The sequence below is a fragment of the Staurois parvus genome, unplaced genomic scaffold (assembly GCF_062004578.1).
Source record: "Staurois parvus isolate SC_StPar_1 unplaced genomic scaffold, SC_StPar_1.0 ptg000877l, whole genome shotgun sequence".
Classification (NCBI taxonomy): Eukaryota; Metazoa; Chordata; class Amphibia; order Anura; family Ranidae; genus Staurois; species Staurois parvus.
The window spans coordinates 415618-434770 of NW_028318673.1; the positions used below are offsets into that span (position 1 = coordinate 415618).

General features: G+C 45.7%; 1 protein-coding gene across 1 annotated transcript in view; it reads right to left on the bottom strand.

Moving 5' to 3' along the window:
- Window positions 1-16683, bottom strand: part of LOC149443079 (uncharacterized) — a 38497-nt gene extending 21814 nt beyond the window's left edge. The window contains exons 1-2 of the mRNA XM_089655933.1: window positions 15565-16683; window positions 11690-11819 (exon numbers count right to left, since the gene is read on the bottom strand). Of these exons, the coding sequence (XP_089512059.1) occupies window positions 11690-11819; window positions 15565-16626 (1192 nt within the window). The 5' untranslated portion in view covers window positions 16627-16683. The remainder of the gene's footprint in view (window positions 1-11689; window positions 11820-15564) is intronic.
- Window positions 16684-19153: the final 2470 nt, after the last annotated feature.

Below are 19153 nucleotides of genomic sequence, written 5' to 3' on the forward strand. Positions count from 1 at the left end.
CTGAATTCAGTTCCCGCAGGAAGATGGATGACAATCGCTGATCATGCTTCCTCTGAATTCAGTTCCCCCAGGAAGATGGATGACAATCGCTGATCATTCCTCCTCTGAATTCAGTTCCCGCAGGAAGATGGATGACGATCGCTGATCATACCTCCTCTGAATTCAGTTCCAGCAGGAAGATGGATGACAATCGCTGATCATTCCTCCTCTAAATTCAGTTCCTGCAGGAAGATGGATGACGATCGCTGATCATACCTCCTCTGAATTCAGTTCCAGCAGGAAGATGGATGGCAATCGCTGATCGTACCGCCTCTGAATTCAGTTCCCGCAGGAAGATGGATGACTGTCGCTGAGCATACCTCCTCTGAATTCAGTTCCCACAGGAAGATGGATGACAGTCGCTGATCATACCTCCTCTGAATTCATTTCCCGCAGGAAGATGGATGACAATCGCTGATCGTACCTCCTCTGAATTCAGTTCCCGCAGGAAGATGGATGACAGTCGCTGATCATACCTCCTCTGAATTCAGTTCCCGCAGGAAGATGGATGACAATCGCTGATCATGCTTCCTCTGAATTCAGTTCCCGCAGGAAGATGGATGACAGTCACTGATCATTGGTGATTGTGGACACATTGTGATTGGTTGATGGGGGATGAAAAGCACAGAGAGCAGGAAGTAGAGCGCCATCCTTTCTACGACATTCGCCGATCATACCTCCTCTGAATTCAGTTCCCGCAGGAAGATGGATGACAATCGCTGATCATACCTCCTCTGAATTCAGTTCCCGCAGGAAGATGGATGACAATCGCTGATCATTCCTCCTCTGAATTCAGTTCCCGCAGGATAGATGCAATCGCTGATCGTCCCTCCTCTGAATTCAGTTCCCGCGGGAAGATGGATGACTGTCGCTGATCGTACCTGCTCTGAATTCAGTTCCCGCGGGAAGATGGATGACAGTCGCTGATCATACCTCCTCTGAATTCAGTTCCCGCAGGAAGATGGATGACTGTCGCTGATCATACCTCCTCTGAATTCAGTTCCCGTGGGAAGATGGATGACTGTCGCTGATCATACCTCCTCTGAATTCAGTTCCCGTGGGAAGATGGATGACAATCGCTGATCGTACCTCCTCTGAATTCAGTTCCCGCAGGAAGATGGATGACAGTCGCTGATCATACCTCCTCTGAATTCAGTTCCTGCAGGAAGATGGATGACTGTCGCTGATCGTACCTCCTCTGAATTCAGTTCCTGCAGGAAGATGGATGACAGTCGCTGATCGTACCTCCTCTGAATTCAGTTCCTGCAGGAAGATGGATGACAATACTCCCTAGGAGGTGTTAGGAATGACGGGTCCGGGGCTTATTCCTTACATCAGCTAGGTGACCATACTGCCATAAACCTCTACAGGAAACCTTCATGGGGGGGTGTTGGGGTGATAAAACACATGGGAAATCTTACATATAGTCAATGTCCACTTAGAAAGTGCAGTTTCGGGAAGTTGCAGGAACTGAGGCTGAGACTTCTATCAAAAGTTCACAATGGGGGGCGCTCGTGAGCAGCAACCAGGATGGCTGCTTTTTAAAATCCCACCTCGGCCGCCGGACACATCGGCCGATCTTCGCCCTCCAGGGGGGGTCCCCCTGTCTCCTCTCTGGCCCCCTGTCTCCCTGGTGCCCTGATGGGCAAAAAAACGCCGGCCGCCCGTGCCTCCAGCTCCCGGCGGGCCGCTCCGGAGTTTGCGGCCTACCCGCCGGAGATCGCGGCTGAAGCCGCGGCCTCGATTTTTGGCCGGCCGCCAGACACTTCCAAGACCCCGGCCGCGGATTCGCGGCTCCCGCCGGGGACCTCAGATAGAGCCCCAGACGCAATTTTGGGTTCCTCGCTGTCACCATCCCTGGGTGGGTCGGACCCTGGCAGTGGGGAGGACCTGGCACCAGAGCCATCCTTGCAGTCTCCGATCCCATCCCTGCGGGATGCTGAGCTCCTACGCCGCTTTAAGTGCATGTTGCAGTCCGAGTTGTCCTCCGCTACCTCCAAGCTGGCCGATCGTCTTTCACGGGAAATTCGGGAGTTGGGCAATCGGACGAACGACCTTGAAGATAAGATGGACGCGGCAGTCACGGTCATGGAAAATCACGAACAGGATCTGTGCGACCTCAAGAAAGAATTGGCGGACACGCTACTACGGCTTGAGGATTTCGAAAACCGTTCCCGCCGTGGCAATCTGCGGTTAAGGGGTATCCCGGAAACGGTCGCAGATCTTACTTCTACTGCTACTGCTCTGTTCCAGGAGCTGACACCCGCTATCCCCATAGACCGGCTTGAATTTGACCGCATACATCGTGCATTGGGCCCCAGACGACCGGAGGGGCCCCCCAGGGACATTATCATCAAGTTTACGTATTACCGCACTAAGGAAACTATCCTCTTGGCGGCTAGGAACAACCCTGACCTCAGCTTCCAGGGGCATCGCTACCAGCTCTTTGCGGACCTCTCCCAGACCACTCTTCAGAAGCGCCGCCAGTTGAAGCCCTTCACTTCGGTCCTGGTGAAACACCGTATTAAATACGCCTGGGGCTTCCCGTTTCGCCTCACCTTCACCTACCAGGGCCGCAGTCACTCTGTGGCTACGCCGGAGGAGGCCCATTCTCTGCTGGAGTCCTTGCGCCTTCTTTCGCCTGATTCTGCGGATCGGAGCCCGGCTCATTCATCAGGATCTCCGACACGGCCGCTTCCTCCGGGCCGCATCTGGGAGCGGTCGTCCGATAGGAAGAGGGCTCTCCCCAGACCCCTTCGCGATCAAGTCCTTCTTGTTCTTCTCCGGGCTGAGGATGTGTCTTGGACTTCCCGTGTGTCATCTCAGCGATGGACTTCTCTGGCGGGACCGTGAGTTTGGCCCTTGGGGCTCCCCCGGTTTGTCAGCATTCCGGGTTGGGACTGATCTGGTTTACCCCCTTGGGTTCCTTCCCTGGTTGGGTGGGAGGGGGTCCCCTCGCGGACTCAGGACTTATGACTTTCCGCTGCCGCAACCTATCTTGGGCCTGGGTGAGGGTATTTTGGTTTCCGTTGGTAGCATGGGGTGAGGGTTCCCTCGGGCTTCGGGGTGGGAGGTTGATCTGGCGGGCCCGGCTGGGTGGGAGGGGGTTGGCCCCAAGGTTCTTTGGGTTTTTATGGGAGGTCATCATGGAGGCCTCGCTCCTGGGACCCTTAGTTTTATAGCTTCGGACCCCGTTCGATTATGTTTGTTGCCTTATTGCCCTTTTGCCCCCTGGGGGCTTTAGTTTCTGATGTTTTCATTTGCAGCCATGTGTCCGGTGGTAGAGCCACCCCTAACTGGTATCCTTCCTTTTGTAGGATGCGCGTCACCATTGGCGTGACACAATTGCACTATTGTATATACTTTTTATGTCTTTTTCCTTTTTTCTTTCTTTGTCTTTTTTCTCCTTGGTTTTTTTTTTGTTCTTGTTTTCTGCAGGGTTCCAGGACGCCACGGTCCGCTCGCCATTGGAAGCGGAAATTGCTAGCTGCTTTATGGGTTTTTCTGCCGAGCGTGTTGCGTTGATATCGCCATGGCCTCGCCCCTTTTGAAAATACACTCGCAGAATGTTCAAGGCTTCAATTCGCCTCAGAAGCGGGCTAAAGTCTTTCATCACCTTAAATCGCAACAAATTGACGTGGTATGTTTACAAGAGACCAGGTTTTCGCAGTCCTCCGCTCCGCGTTATCTTTCACCTCACTATCCCACCTTTTACACGGCCTCGGCTCCTGAGAAGCGTCGGGGTGTACTGATAGCTTTTAAACGCAATCTTCCCTTTGTCTGTGCTCGGAATATAGCGGACCCCACGGGCAGGTATTTGCTTTTGCAGGGCACTCTCTGGGACCAGGAGGTCACTTTTGTCTCTTACTACGCACCCAATCGTTTTCAGGATAAATTCTTTTCGCATCTTTGCACCATTGTTTCCCGACACTCCAAGGGTCTCATTCTTGTTTTGGGGGATTCAAATGTTACTTTGGATTCCACGTTGGATAGGCGCTGTGCACGGGGGGCGGCCCCTTCCCATGATTTGGTGCTGGAGGAACGTATGCGCTCTCTTTTGCGGACAGCGGGGCTAGCGGACGTCTGGAGGGAGCTTCACCCGACTGAACGCGAATTTACATTTTATTCCAGTCCTCATGATGGTTTTTGTAGAATTGATCATATATTTATGCCGGTTCAGCAGCTTCCCTTGGTCAGGCGGATAACTATTCCCTCCTCACCTTGGTCGGATCACGATCCCTTGGTACTTCTCCTTGCCCTCTCTGGGTCAGAACGGCGCCCTTTTCATTGGCGCATCAACGATTCTTTATTGACCACTCAGGCTACCTGCCAACAAATAGAATTTTTCTTACGTACATACTTCGCGGAAAACTCGGGATCGGTCTCCTCGGCAGTGCCCCTATGGGAGGCGCATAAGGCCACGGTGCGGGGTCATGTTATACAGCTGGCGGCGGTCCGGAAGCGGGAGCGGGAGCGCCGACTTTTGGAGCTTCATTCTCTCCTGGCTTCTGCGGATGCGCGCTGGAAGTCGTCTCCATCCGCAGCCCATAAACGCGCTCGGGACGCTCTGGCGACCGAATTAGACTTACTTGCCTCTTCGGAGGCGGAACGGGCTCTGCGTTGGACCAAACACAAATTTTATTCCTGTGCTAATAAACCGGGCCCGATGCTGGCTAGGAAGCTCAATTCCGTGGGGAAACCCCATAAACCAATTCGACTGCGACTTCCCACAGGTGGATGTACTTCTAATCCTCGGCAGATTGTTTCCCGATTTTCGGACTTCCTTTCGCGCCTTTACACTGCGCCTGATCCCTTCCCTGTGGCTCAGGCAGAGGCATTTTTTCAAGATCTTCGTCTTCCGGGATTATCCGAGGCAGCACAGGTGGCCCTCAATGCCTGTGTTACCGTACCGGAAGTGCTCCAAGCCATCAAATCTTTGAGGTCCACCGCGGCCCCAGGTCCTGATGGCTACTCCGGTCTCTATTATAAGAAATTCTCGGTCCTGTTGGCGCCCTTCTTGGCTGACTATTTCAATGAGTTACGACAGGGCTCCTTGCCCTCCCCGGACGCACTTAGAGCACATATAGCCATGATTCCTAAGACGAACGAGGATGTACAGGAACCGAAAGCCTTTCGGCCCATTTCTCTTCTTAATGAAGACCTGAAGATATTGGGCAAGATTCTTAGCTCTCGCATCAATAACTATTTGCGTAGCCTGGTCCACAGGGACCAAGTGGGGTTTATCCCTGGGAGGCAGGCGGGTGATAACGTTCGTAAGGTGGTCCATCTTATATATCTTCTGCAACAGCGGAAAATCCCGGGATTCTTACTGTCCTTAGACATATATAAAGCCTTTGACTCTCTATCCTGGGAATATCTGCGGTTTGTGCTGTCTCGTTGGGGTTTCGGGGATTCTATCCTTTCTTGGATTCAAGCCTTGTATTCGTCTCCTTCGGCCTCCGTTAAATATGCTGGGTATTTCTCGAACCCCTTTCCTATTGGGCGAGGGACGAGACAGGGCTGCCCTTTGTCCCCGGCGCTTTTTATACTGGCGCTTGAGCCGCTGGCTTTAGCGCTCCGGACCGATTGCAATATATCGGGGGTTTCATACGCGGGACAGGAGTTTAAGCTGAATCTTTTTGCAGACGATGCCCTCTTGACTCTTACTAAGCCTCTGACGACGCTTCCTAATCTGCAACAGGTTCTTGAGCGCTTCTCTTTGATTTCGGGTCTCCGTATTAACTTGGATAAGACTGTCGCTCTTAATATTACTTTGGATTCCGATTTGGTTTCACGCCTTCAATCCTACTTCCCTTATAAATGGGCTTCCTCCTCTCTTGAATATTTGGGCATCCGCTTGACCCCCACCTATGACTCCCTCTTTGCTGCGAATTATTACCCATTGCTTAGTTCTTTATCTTCTCTTTTGCATTCCTGGCAATTTCCCCACCTGTCTTGGATAGGGCGGGTTCATTCGGTGAAAATGACCGTCCTGCCGAAATTGTTATATTATTTTCGTACTCTCCCGGTGCGGGTTCCCCCTCATTTCCTTCGGTTGCTTCAGGCGAAGCTTATGCGTTTCATCTGGGCCAATAAGCACCCCAGAGTATCTAGAAATACGCTCTTTGCTCATAGACTTCAGGGTGGCCTTGGGGTGCCCAATGTAACTAAGTATTACCAGGCGAGCCAGATTGCCCCGCTGTCTATGTTGCACGCTTCCTCTGACGTCCCTTTCTGGGTCTTGCTGGAGCTACCTAACTGTGCCCCTATCCAACCGTCGGCGCTTCTATGGCTTCCCCCTGCCCTGCGCCCTATATCGCTGAGCCCGATGTTGCTCCATGGCTTACGAATCTGGGACTCGGTACGTTATTCCAGTGGCCTGATGTCACCCTTTCTGCCTTTGCTTCCAATTGTTAACAACCCTCTTTTCCCACCGGGTTTAGATCACCCAAGGGCGTTCTCTTGGTGGGTGGCTCATGGGTTTTCGCAGGTACGACACTTTTTGGTTTCTCGGTCCTTCCCTACCTGGGATCTTCTTCGGGAGTCCCGGGATGTTCCCCCGGCGGAATTTTTTCGATACCTTCAATTGCGGCACTGGCTACTCTCGCTGCGGGGCACTTCTTCTTTTCCATACCAGAAATCGGCCTTTGAACAGCTTTGTCAGCAGCGCCCGGGTGCCCCGGGCCTTATCTCCCTTCTTTATGCAGCCTTGAACAGACGCCCGTCGCATACTTCTCTTTCATATGTTGTTCAGTGGGAGCGTGACCTGGGGGTGGATGTGGATCCGGAGGACTGGAATAGGGCCTGGTCACTCATAGCTAAATGCTCATTCAATACCACCACGCTGGAGGCAGCCTATAAGGTATTGTTTCGTTGGTATTGGGTTCCGGCTCGTTTGGCCCAGGCTAATCCCGCTTGTAGTGATCGATGTTTCCGGGGTTGTGGCCATCGTGGCGATGTCTTGCATATCTGGTGGTCATGCCCGAGACTGGTCCGTTTTTGGTCTCGTGTATTTGGCCTCCTTTTCACGTTGTTTCATCTATCCATACGCCGGGATGCTCGGTATGCCTTGCTTCATTGCCCCATACCGGGTCTCTTTGCTCATCAGCAGAAGCTGGCGTCCTATTTGTTTCTGTCGGCCACCAGAACAATTGCTCAGGCCTGGAAGAGTCCGTTTGTCCCTTTTCAGGGGGTGCGGGATCGTATGACCAATATGATGCTTAATGAGCAGATGTCGAGCATATGCAACGACTCCCAATGTAAATTCTCGAAAATATGGGAACCATGGTTGCAATATGCCTTTCCCACGCTTCCTTTGGCTAGTATGGGGATGTACTGACGTTAGGCACTGGCGTTTGATGGTGGCGCTCCTGGATCTCTGCCCCCTCTTCTCTTTTTTTTCTTTTTCTCTCCTCTTATTTCTCTTCTCTTTCTTTCTTTCCATTTCTGTTAGTTTTTTTGGGTGATAGTTGACAGTTGCCTTTAATTGCAGTTAGAATTTCATTACCGTCATTGTAACCTATGTGCCATTGATAGCCCCTGCGTGGGCGTACCTTCTGCCTTGTTGAAGTTAGAGCACTGTTTTTCTTTTGTTATTATGTTTTTTATCTTATCGGTGCAATTGATAGCCCCTGTGGGGGCATGTTTTGTCGCCTCTGTTTTATACTGCTTAAAACTAATAAAAACTATTGAAATACAAAAGTTCACAATGATGGTAAAAATTATTGTAGGCCCAAAATATCTATCACACTAGTAACAAAAATACAATTCCAGTATCTATCCCGCCATTTGTAGATGTTATAACTTTCACATAAACAGATTCATTTACACGGATTGGGATTTTATTTTAGCGAAGACACGGAGCAGAATACATTTTGGCCAAAATTTATGACAAAATTTGATTTTTATTTTCTTTTTGCTGGACATGTTTAACCCCTTGCCCTCCAGAGGATTTACCCCCCTTAATGACCACGCCTCTTTTTGCTACTCGGTGCTGCACTAATTCAACTGATAATTGCGCGGTCATGCAATGCTGCACCCAAATAAAATTTAAGTCCTGCATTCTGCTTCATGTTTTTAGTGAAAATAATCCCAATAAGTGTATATTGATTGTTTGTGTGATAGTTATAGCGTCTACAAACTATGGGATAGATAATGGAATTTACACCATTTCTTTGCTATACAGCGCTGCACTAGTTTAACGGACAATTGCGCGGTCATGCAATACAGTAAATAAATGAAATTTATGTCCTTTTTTTTCACACAAATAGAAATTCAGTGATATTTGATCACTTATGCAATTTTTATTTTTGGTGCTATAAACGAAAAAAGTTTTGCAAAAAAAGGTTTTTAAAAAAATGACATTTTCTCATTTCTGTCATAAAAATATTAAAAAATACTAAAATATTCTGCTCCATGTTTTTGGTTAAAAATAATCCCAATAAGTGTATATTGATTGCTTTGTGTGATAGTTATAGCGTCTACAATCTATGGGATAGATAATGGAATTTACACAACTTATACTTTCTGACTGCCCATCACATTTCCTGAGGTGCTAAAATACCAGGATAGTACAAACACCCCCAAATGACCCCTTTTCGGAAAGTAGACACCCTAAGCTGTCTGCTGAGAGGCATATTGAGTCCATGGAAGACTGCCAAAACGTCTCTCACATGTGGTATCCCCATACTCGGGAGAAGTAGCAAAATACATTTTGGGGAGTAATTCCACATATACCCATGTCATGTGTGAGCAATAAATTATTTAAGTGACAATTTTGTGTAAAAAAAGTTTGTTTGTCCATCACCCTAGTGAATAAAATGGTGGATGTCACATAGTACTGAATTTTTTTATGTCACATTGTACTCGTGCAGCAATTTTTCAAACACAATTTTTTTTTTAAATACAGTTTTTTTACTTTTAATGCATAAAAACACAATATATTGTCCAATTATTTGGTAAAATATAAAATATGATGGTATGCCAAGTAAATAGATACCAAACATGACATGCTTTAAAACTGTGCATGCCCCGTGCAATGGTGACAAACTGCATACATTTTTAATATCCATAGGCAATGCTTTAAAAACCTTTACAAGCTACCATTTTAGGTTTACAGAGGAGGTCTAATGTTAGAATTACTGCCCTTGATCTGACGTTCGTGGTGATACCTCACATGCATGGTGCAACCGCTGTTTACATACTGGCACAGGGTCATCGCTCACAAACGCAGGTGCGGGGGGGGGGGAGGTGAGGATACTTTTTTGTAAGTTATTTTGATTTTTTTTATTATTTTTACACTGTCTCTTTCATTTTTTTTTTATCACTTTTAATGCTATCACAGAAATTGCAAATATCCCCTATAACTTCAATGGGCATTGTCATATATTATTTTTTGAGAAATCTGGGGCCTATCAGACTCTGGATATCTCCTCTGCCCTTACATTATCCAATCAAACCAAGATCGGTGATCAGATGCTTTCCCAATTTACAAATGGCGCTGTTTATATCCTACGAAACTGAAGTGATGAAATGCTCGTAGATTCCGAATTCTTAGACTATAGAGATGATTGGCACCACTCTGGTCTCCAATCAGCTCTATGGTCAGCTGGCAGAAACACTGGCTGCATTCTCAGGTTCCCCCGATGGCACGGGACTGCCCGAGAAGGCCGTGGAAGGCAGCGGGGGGGCATAGTTGTAAAAGTAATCCTGTAGCTAATTAGCCACTAGGATTGCTTTTACATGAAAACCGATCGCCGGCTGAAAAAATTGATACCAGGATGATGCCTGCACCTGTAGGCCTCATCCTGGTATAACCATTCAAAGTCTAGGGATGTACCAGTACGTCGCTGGTCCTTTTTGGGTATATATGCTATGTTCTTTTTTTTTTCTTTGTATGCAGTCTGTGGACTGAATGAAAAAAGAGAAGAAATCTCTGCCAGAAAAAGTGTGTGGTATGATCACCATTGGAATATACTGCCCTGCATCCACCCACTTCTAATGGTGGGCACACACTAGGTCACACGGTGCCATATGCCCCAATTCCAAGATTGTACAAATGTCTAAATAGTGGCACGCTTGAATAAACATTGTCCACGTATAAGTGGTACCCCATATGGAAAAAGGATGACACCGAGTCCCAAACTATCTTTCCACTGCTCCCCATGTAGTCTGGGCATCCAGGGGGCTCCACGTGACTATCATTTCCCTCATAAATCCAAAACTTATAAGTATAGCCTGGTGTCCTCTCACAGGTCTTCTACATCGTGACCCCATATCTGGCACGCTTGCTGGGGAGAGATTGTTTGAATGCAAGTCGGCCAGAAAAATTAATGAGGGACTCATCAACGCAGATGTTTTGCTGGGGAGTATAGACATCTGCAAATTTTTGGTTAAGGTGATTTGCGAGGGGCTGAATTTTGTGGAGCCGGTCAAATTCAGGGTCACCCCGAGGATGACAGAGTGTATTGTCATTGAAATGCATAAAACACATTATACTCTCATATCTATGCCTGGCCATGGCAGCAGAGAACACGGTATATGATGAATCAAGTCTCTGGACCAATACAACCGCAATTCATTTTTCTTTAGTAATGCCCATGTTGAGGGTTAGGCCCAAAAAATGTTTTAATTCGGAAACCGTATTGAGTTTCCATGCGAATGGTCTGGCAAGGTTTGAATTTGGGTTGGCAGTGATAAATTGTTCTGCATATAAATTGTTTTGATCCACAATCAATGCATACAGATCTTCTGTGAAAAACAGCTCCAAAAATCAAGGGGAGTTGTCAGGGTCCTGTCCACGGAAGGAGTTCTGGAAGATCTGGCATTTCTGCCAATACTCTACATGGCCGCAGAAGGATACATCAGCCTCAGTCTGGTGCCTGATGGCCTTTATAAGGAGGCTCATCCCTTTCTCTGGTTGCTGGATGATCTCTAGCTCCCCATGCCCTGTTCCTGTGTTTCTGACTTGTGATCTCCTGTTACCAATTCAGCTTGCTCCTTGACCTGTCTACTCTGATTTACCCCTGACCTGACCTCGGCTTACGGATACTCTCTTTCTCACTCCTCTGTGAATGACCTCGGCTTTCCCATCTGACTACGTCCGCTCTGATTCCCAGCTCGTACCTGACCTTGGCTTGAACCGACTATTCCGTAAACATCCAAATCCCGGAAGGGCTTGCATACCACGCACAGCTGCCTCCTGTCTGCAGACCTATCTCCGTGCACCAGCTGTGCTTCTGAGTGGACCACCAACCAGCACTCCTACAGGCGACCTGTGCCACTTTGGGCCTGACTGCTGCTGTCCCACTTTCAGGGGAGTCTGGAACTTAGCCGCAAGGGAAGCCCTCTCTCCATTGGCCTCCATCACCAGGTACGTGATAGGAGTAGTTACATTTGTTGTTTCCACCTGAATTCCTAGTTGGGCAGTGAATGGGAGAAGTACGAGTGCTGCAGAATTTGTGGGCTGCTAATCGGGATTTGCAAGCACATCCGGAAGGACACCATGGGTTCTACAGGCCTGTGTGCAACTTTTTGGTGGCTGTGGGACAATACTTGTGCTAGCCACTGCACCAGCTTGTACTGCACCTGTGGGACTTGCCACATCACCAAGTGATACTGCAGTGCTGGTATGTGAAAGACCAGGATGTACTAGGCCGCTGGTGCTCTGTTGTTTCCTTAAATGGTACAATCTTTTCCTTCATTTCACCAATTTGTGCTTCTAATTTCCTCAACTTTTTTTGTTTCCTTTTGAGTAGGAACATGACCAATTCTAGCCCTTTCTCATGGAAAAAATTGAAAATATACGGTCCCGAAGATACATAAAAATGCCACAAAACCACCGGGCAGACCCATAGTAAACGGCATACAGTCAGTGGGGGCTAGATTGGGACATTACATAGATGAATTTTTGCAACCAGTGGTAAAAAGTACTACAGCATATTTACATGATACTAAACATCTGATTCAGGTGCTGGAGGAATTCAAAGGAGGAAGAAATATTTATTTAGCAAGTGCGGACGTATCTTCCTTGTATACAATCATAGGGCATGAGGATGCAATAGAGGCAGTTGGATGGGGGCTCGGGAAGTACAGCCATCTGCCTTGGACTCAAAGAAAGTTTTTATTGGAATGTCTTGAATTTGGTTTGAGTCACAATTACTTCTGGCATGAGCACACCAACTATGAACAAAATAGGGGCGTAGCAATGGGTGCCCGCTTTGCACCAAGTGTAGCCAATATATTTATGGCACACAGGGAAGAAACGGAGGTATATCAAGAGTATCCGAAGGAGTTAAAAGTGTATAAAAGATATATAGATGACGTGATTATTATTTAGGAAGGAGAGGAAAACACCTTATTGAAGTTTTTAAACAAATTGAATGAAAATAATAAGAATATCAGATTTACATGGGAACATAGCAAGGAAGAAATACAGTTTTTAGATTTAAATATTAAAATTATAAATGGAAAATTTTTAACTAAAACATATTTTAAAAGTGTGGATCGTAATGGATATATACCAATGGGGAGTTGTCATTTCCCCCCTTGGTTGTTTAATATCCCAAAGGGTCAGTTTGTGAGAGTCAGGAGGAACTGTACCCTAGTTAGTGATTATTTAGAAGTTGGGATCTAGATTTGTGGATAAAGGGTATCCTAAGGATATGATCACCCAGAGTATAGTAGAAGTGGGAAATAGGGATAGAAGTATATTCTTACAAAATAATAAGAAAGAAGAGAATACAGAGAACAACCTATCAATAATCTTAGATTTTAATATCCATTACAAAAAAATAGAATTTTTAGCAAACATTGGGGTATTTTAAGGGCAGACCCCATTTTAAGAGGTGTTTTACCAGCTGTTCCCAAATTTGTGTATAGAAAAGCACCCACGGTGAAATCAAAGGTGGTTAAGAGTGTATTAGATCCTCCCAGTCAGAATAAAGTCACGTTTTTACCCATGCAGAAATTGCTACGCCTGTATAGCCACTAGAAGATCAAATACCAGACGTAAGAACTGTATTGCTAAGACTACTGGACAAGAGTTCATCATTAAAGACTTCATTTCATGCACAACAGAGGGGTAGTATACTGCTTAGAATGTGAATGTGGATTACAATATATTGGCAGAACTAAAAGAGCGCTATGGAAGAGACTCAGGGAGTACGTTCAAAACATTAGGAAGGGTTCCCTAAGCACAATGTCTCTAGGCAATGTACCACACATCACAACAAGGATCCCAGTAATATCAAATTCTGGGGGATAGAAAAATGTAAGAGACACTGGAGAGGCAGTAATACAATTAGATCCCTCAGCCAAGCCGAGTCACGTTGGATTTATTATATGAAAACTATGGTCCCTAGAGGGTTGAATGTTGAGTTTGATCTCAATTGTTTTATCAGTGATTTTTAATAAATATTTTAGTTTTTAGATCGTTGGCTGTCTATATATTTTTTATACATTTTATTATATATTCCATATATATTTTATTTTTTATTGTAATTGTATTTATGGAATTATGTTATTTATTTAGGTATCAATCTATGTTCATGTGTGGGTATATTGCATACACATGTGGTCATTTTTATTTTATTTATATACTTATTTTTTATTTATCATTTTTTGTCTTCAAAAGGTGTTCTGAGAGTTTTTTACATCGACATGGGTATACTTATATTTTTACGTATATAGTTATTTATTTTTATTCTTATATACACTTCATCTTTCTGGGGAGTGTATATGTTAGAATACATTTATTTCCACCTGGTTTATTCCCCTTTTTTAAATAGTTAATATTAGTAGAATTTATTTAGAGTTGTTTCAATAATAAAGGTTTTTTTAGTGATCATTTTGGATCCTGACTGTGTTGGGGTTTTTAGCTGGATCTAATGTCTTTTTCCTGGGTATGGAGGTTGGTTTATTATGAACATATATATATATATAATACTGTTTTGGCTTCCATCCAATGGTCACGGCTAATTATTAGCCTGGGAGGCCAGGTATGCGCCATATCTACATTTTTAGGCCTCTAGAAAATGGCCACGTGTCTGTTATCAGCTTGGGAGGCGGGATATGCGCCAATGCCAATATAAAAGGAGCAGCTGTGTCTACTTGGCGATACCCCGAGGAAGTCACGAGACTACGTGACGTAACGCGTAGGTAACACCGATATGCAGCTTCCGGTATGAGTGACGCACGTCCGGTGGAGGACGCCATCTTAGTACACCCAGGAAGTACCACATGGATGCAGCATACCCACATATAGCAGGAGGAAGGGACTGCAGGTTCATGTGAGTGTACTTCCTATGTTTAAATAAAGACTGCATTATTAATAATACTACACTATGGAGGATCTTTTTATCACTCACTGGGATTGTGAGTAATATACCCTACAGAGTATCCTTATAAAAGGCAGAGGAGGAAGCATTTGGAGGCTGAACAGGAGACCATTTATGATCCTTGGCTTTCTGGAGAGGTATTAGCCGGAGATATAAAGGATCCAGAGTGATCCTGAATACCTGTTGGGTCCTTTTGGGTCACAGGAAGGAGGTGAGGAGGCACTGCAGCTGCAGTGGATTTAAAGTGTGCCGGCACTTGCATGAAGTGTTCACGTTTAACACATTGCCTGGTGTTTTATCACGTTTTATCACCACTTGTTACTTTATGGACTTATTAGTACTTGTTATAAAAGGTTTTTTGATTGCTATCAAGGACACTTAACACCAGTCTATTTTATTATGTGTTTATCACCATTTTTAGGTCACTAAGGTGACCCATACACTAGTATTGTCCACGTTGTTACCACGGTTCTGATTAGCACTATATTGTTATGTATATTTTGGTTTGTTGATTTATTAGCACTTTATGAGTGTTTGGTTACACATTTATTTTTATTCACTTTTGTAGTTAGCGCTGCACCATTCTTTTTCAATTGTTTTCTTGATCTGATTGGTATTATCATTGGGTGTTGGCCGCTATTGGTTAGGGGATTTCCGTATCAGCAAACGAGGATTTTTAGTTTTTCTTTTTACCCCCCAATAAGTACTGACCCCGGTCTGATCTGTCTACCCCGTTATAACTGAATTCTCCCCTCTCCATCCTAGTTTATATACTCCTCCAGCCTTCCCATAAATCCCTCCCCCAGCACAGCAGACCCCCATCCATGTAGGTGCAAACCATCTCTAGTATATAGGCTGCACCCCAATGAGAGTCAGCCCAGTGCTCTAGGTCAGGACTCCATTTTTATTCTTCTCCTGCCATCAATGGCCAACCCGGTCCCACACTTCATCCATGTCTTTGGGGACCTCTGATCTCCTCATGAACTGTTTCTTCCATGATGAAGATCAGCCATGGAGTATATCTGAGGTGTATATCAGGGTGTGCTTCTTCCCCACATGAGAGCTGGGATGTCCAGCAACATTCATCTAGAATACATTTCCCGCACTCAAGGCTCTAATACACCTCCAGGGTTGTGTGGGACCCCTGAAGTACAGGAAGACAGGACTTCAGTGAGGAACATTTCCCTCACTCAGGACAGGAAAGTGGCTTCTCCTTCATGTGCAGTCTCTGATGTCTGGAAAGATGGGACTTTTGTGAAAAACATTTCCCGCAGTCAGGACAGGAATACGGCTTCTCCCCTGTGTGAGATCTCTGATGTTTGTTAAGACTGGACTTCACTGAAAAACATTTCCCACACTCAGGGCAGGAATACGGCTTCTCCCCTGTGTGAGATCTCTGATGTATGTAAAGATGGAACTTCACTGAAAAACATTTCCCACACTCAGGACAGGAATACGGCTTCTCTCCTGTGTGAGATCTCTGATGTGTGTTAAGACTGGACTTGTCTGAAAAACATTTCCCACACTCAGGGCAGGAATACGGCTTCTCCCCTGTGTGAGATCTCTGATGTATGTAAAGATGGGACTTCACTGAAAAACATTTCCCACACTCAGGGCAGGAATACGGCTTCTCCCCCGTGTGAGATCTCTGATGTCTGTAAATACTGGACTCATCTAAATAACATTTCCCGCACTCAGGGCAAGAATACGGCTTCTCTCCCGTATGACGTCTCTTATGACTTTGAAATTTGGACTTCACCAAAAAACATTTCCCGCACTCAGGACAGGAATACGGCTTCTCCCCCGTGTGAGATCTCTGATGTGTGTAAAGATTGGACTTCTGTGAAAAATATTTTCCGCACTCAGGACAGGAATATGGCTTTTCCCCTGTGTGAGATCTCTGATGTATGTAAAGATTGGACTTAACTGAAAAACATTTCCCGCACTCAGGACAAGGATACGGCTTCTCCCCCGTGTGAGATCTTTTATGCCTATTAAGATGGTATGTAGAACTGAACCTCTTCCCACACTCAGTACAGGAGAATCTCTTCCCTGTTGGAAGGCCGGCCCGGTCCCGCACAGTCTGAGGTTCCTCAGGATACGAGGAATCCGATGGTCCATCTACACTGGGTGGTGCCGGATGGACATTGGAGGGAGCCGGGTTTTCTCCTGGATTATACTCTTTGATGTCCTCATCTTCTACTTTCCAGTCTGGAGACAAAGTGAGACAATCCTCGGAGGTTTTCCTCATTTCCCGGCCATGGACTAAAATACAAAGACAAAGAGGATTACTAGACAGGAGCTGATTGGTTCCCCCAAACCAGGACTCCGCCCACATCAGGCAGCTTGGTCTCTGAGGAGCTTACAATTCCACCCTCAAGGGAACTAGGAAATGGCTCCTCTGATCTCCTACCAGGTCATTTCTTTATTCATGGACCTTAGTCAGAGAGTGAGGAAACAACCAGAACTGTCTTTTATAGGAGGGACAGTGATGAGGGGATTATAGGACGAGGGTCCCCACCCCCTCTATCACTCATCGCCATCTTCCCAACACAAGAAGTACTGCACTTCCTTATTTAGTCCATGATTTAGTCATGAAGAACAGCGGGGCTGAGCCCCACCAGAGGTCAGAGAGTGAGGATGGGGGGAGAACAACCAAGATGAAGACTGGACTGATCCTGAAGACCACCATCATTGGGGTATTGACTCCTCCCTCATTATCACTTTCTGTTTAAGGGTCCACAGTTGGAGGATGTTATCACATTATTATCACCATGTAAAAGTCTGTGCTCCAATCACATCATCCGATACAAAATGTCCAGCTGGTAGGAAATGGGGGGAACAAAAGAGAATCCATATTATGTGTATATATAGCAGTGGGGGGAGGGGGAGAGCAGAAGTCAGGAGTATGTAATGTACAACATAGAGTATATAGTGCAGGGGTCAGGAGTATGTAATGTACAACACAGAGTATATAGTGCAGGGGTCAGGAGTATGTAATGTACAACACAGAGTATATAGTGCAGGGGTCAGGAGTATGTAATGTACAATATAGAGTATATAGTGCAGGGGTCAGGAGTATGTAATGTACAACACAGAGTATATAGTGCAGGGGTCAGGAGTATGTAATGTACAACACAGAGTATATAGTGCAGGGGTCAGGAGTATGTAATGTACAACATAGAGTATATAGTGCAGGGGTCAGGAGTATGTAATGTACAACATAGAGTATATAGTGCAGGGGTCAGGAGTATGTAATGTACAAGTTATATAATATAAGGATCAGGACTCACAGTATTAGTATTCTGTAATCAGTGGAAGTTTAACTGTTTACTGTAGACAACATGTAGAGGTGATCTGGGATTAAACCATCAAGAAACAGGTTAGATTGGAGGTGAGCAAATCCTTGGAGAGAGGGGTGGACGTGGTATACTTGGACAGAGGGGTTGCGGTGGACGTGGTATACTTGGACAGAGGGGTGGTGGTGGACGTGGTATACTTGGACAGAGGGGTGGCGGTGGATGTGGTATACTTGGACAGAGAGGTGGCGGTGGACGTGGTATACTTGGACAGAGGGGTGGTGGTGGACGTGGTATACTTGTGTGATGGATTTGGTAAAATGCCTATTTCGTTTCCTATTGAATATATATATTTTTTATACATATTTACTTTTATACTTTAATACTATTTCTTTCTTCATATTTATAAATGTTTAGTATGAATACATATGTTGTGTGAATATTTTCTGCCTGCTGGGTTTTGTGGTACTTTAAGAAATTCTTGCTTAAGAAATGTCTGCTCACAGGCACCGATCCCCCCTCCCCCCTACCATCGTGCCAACTTGAGACAAAGGAATGTTTTCTTTCTATAAGATAAGGCCTGGAAGAAGATCACACCTATACCATGACGGAGATTGTTTTCGTGTGGAAATGACCAATCAAAGACTAATATAATGCTTATGCTGTTGTCACATGACTCTCACATCATTTTACATATATAAGTTCACTTTCTCATTATAATAAACTAGAAGTGTTCATAGACTGAACTTGTGTGTCAGTGTGAGACTCTTCCAGTGTGCGCACATTCCAAAGCTAGCTAGCAAAGATTAATTAGGAGAGGAGCAGATAATCAACGGACACTTTTGGTCTTTATCTAAATCAGCTGGTGCCGAGAAGCCCGGGACATGAACCCGCGAACAGCCGACCTGACAGGGCGTGAGGAATCACTCACAGGACTGGGAGAGCCTGATCAACTCTCGGAGCATGGTAAGATATATTTTGCTATCTTACCAGTGCTTATCCTGTCCTTGTTGATTCATTCCTGTGCCTAATACGGCTGCTTAAGGTCATTAAAGGCAGGTAACATTGATTGCCCGGAGATTATTTGAACTTTACCTGCATTGATTATCTGCTGTCTGGTTTATGTTGTTTGTGTTTGTTTTTATGTGTCAGTCTTGAGGTGGAAGAGGAGTGGACCTACTGAGGGTTTTGACACATAATTTCTCTTGGGTGTGGTAACCTTGTGTGTTGACCACAAGAGGAGGTGTCGTGTACACGTCACGGTAGTGTGGCAGCGGGGTGCCTTAGCCATGTTTGGGGCTAGGAAGAGTTACTCAGTGATCTGTACTCATAGCCCACCAAGATAGACTGCTATGTCATGTCCTAAATGTGTGTCTTTGAGTTAATGTTTGCCATTCATAACAGAAGGTTGGGGTTTGTTAAGGGTTAAGGAAAGTCTGGACATCAGCCTGTGAAGTGTTTTGGATTTCTGTTAAAAAG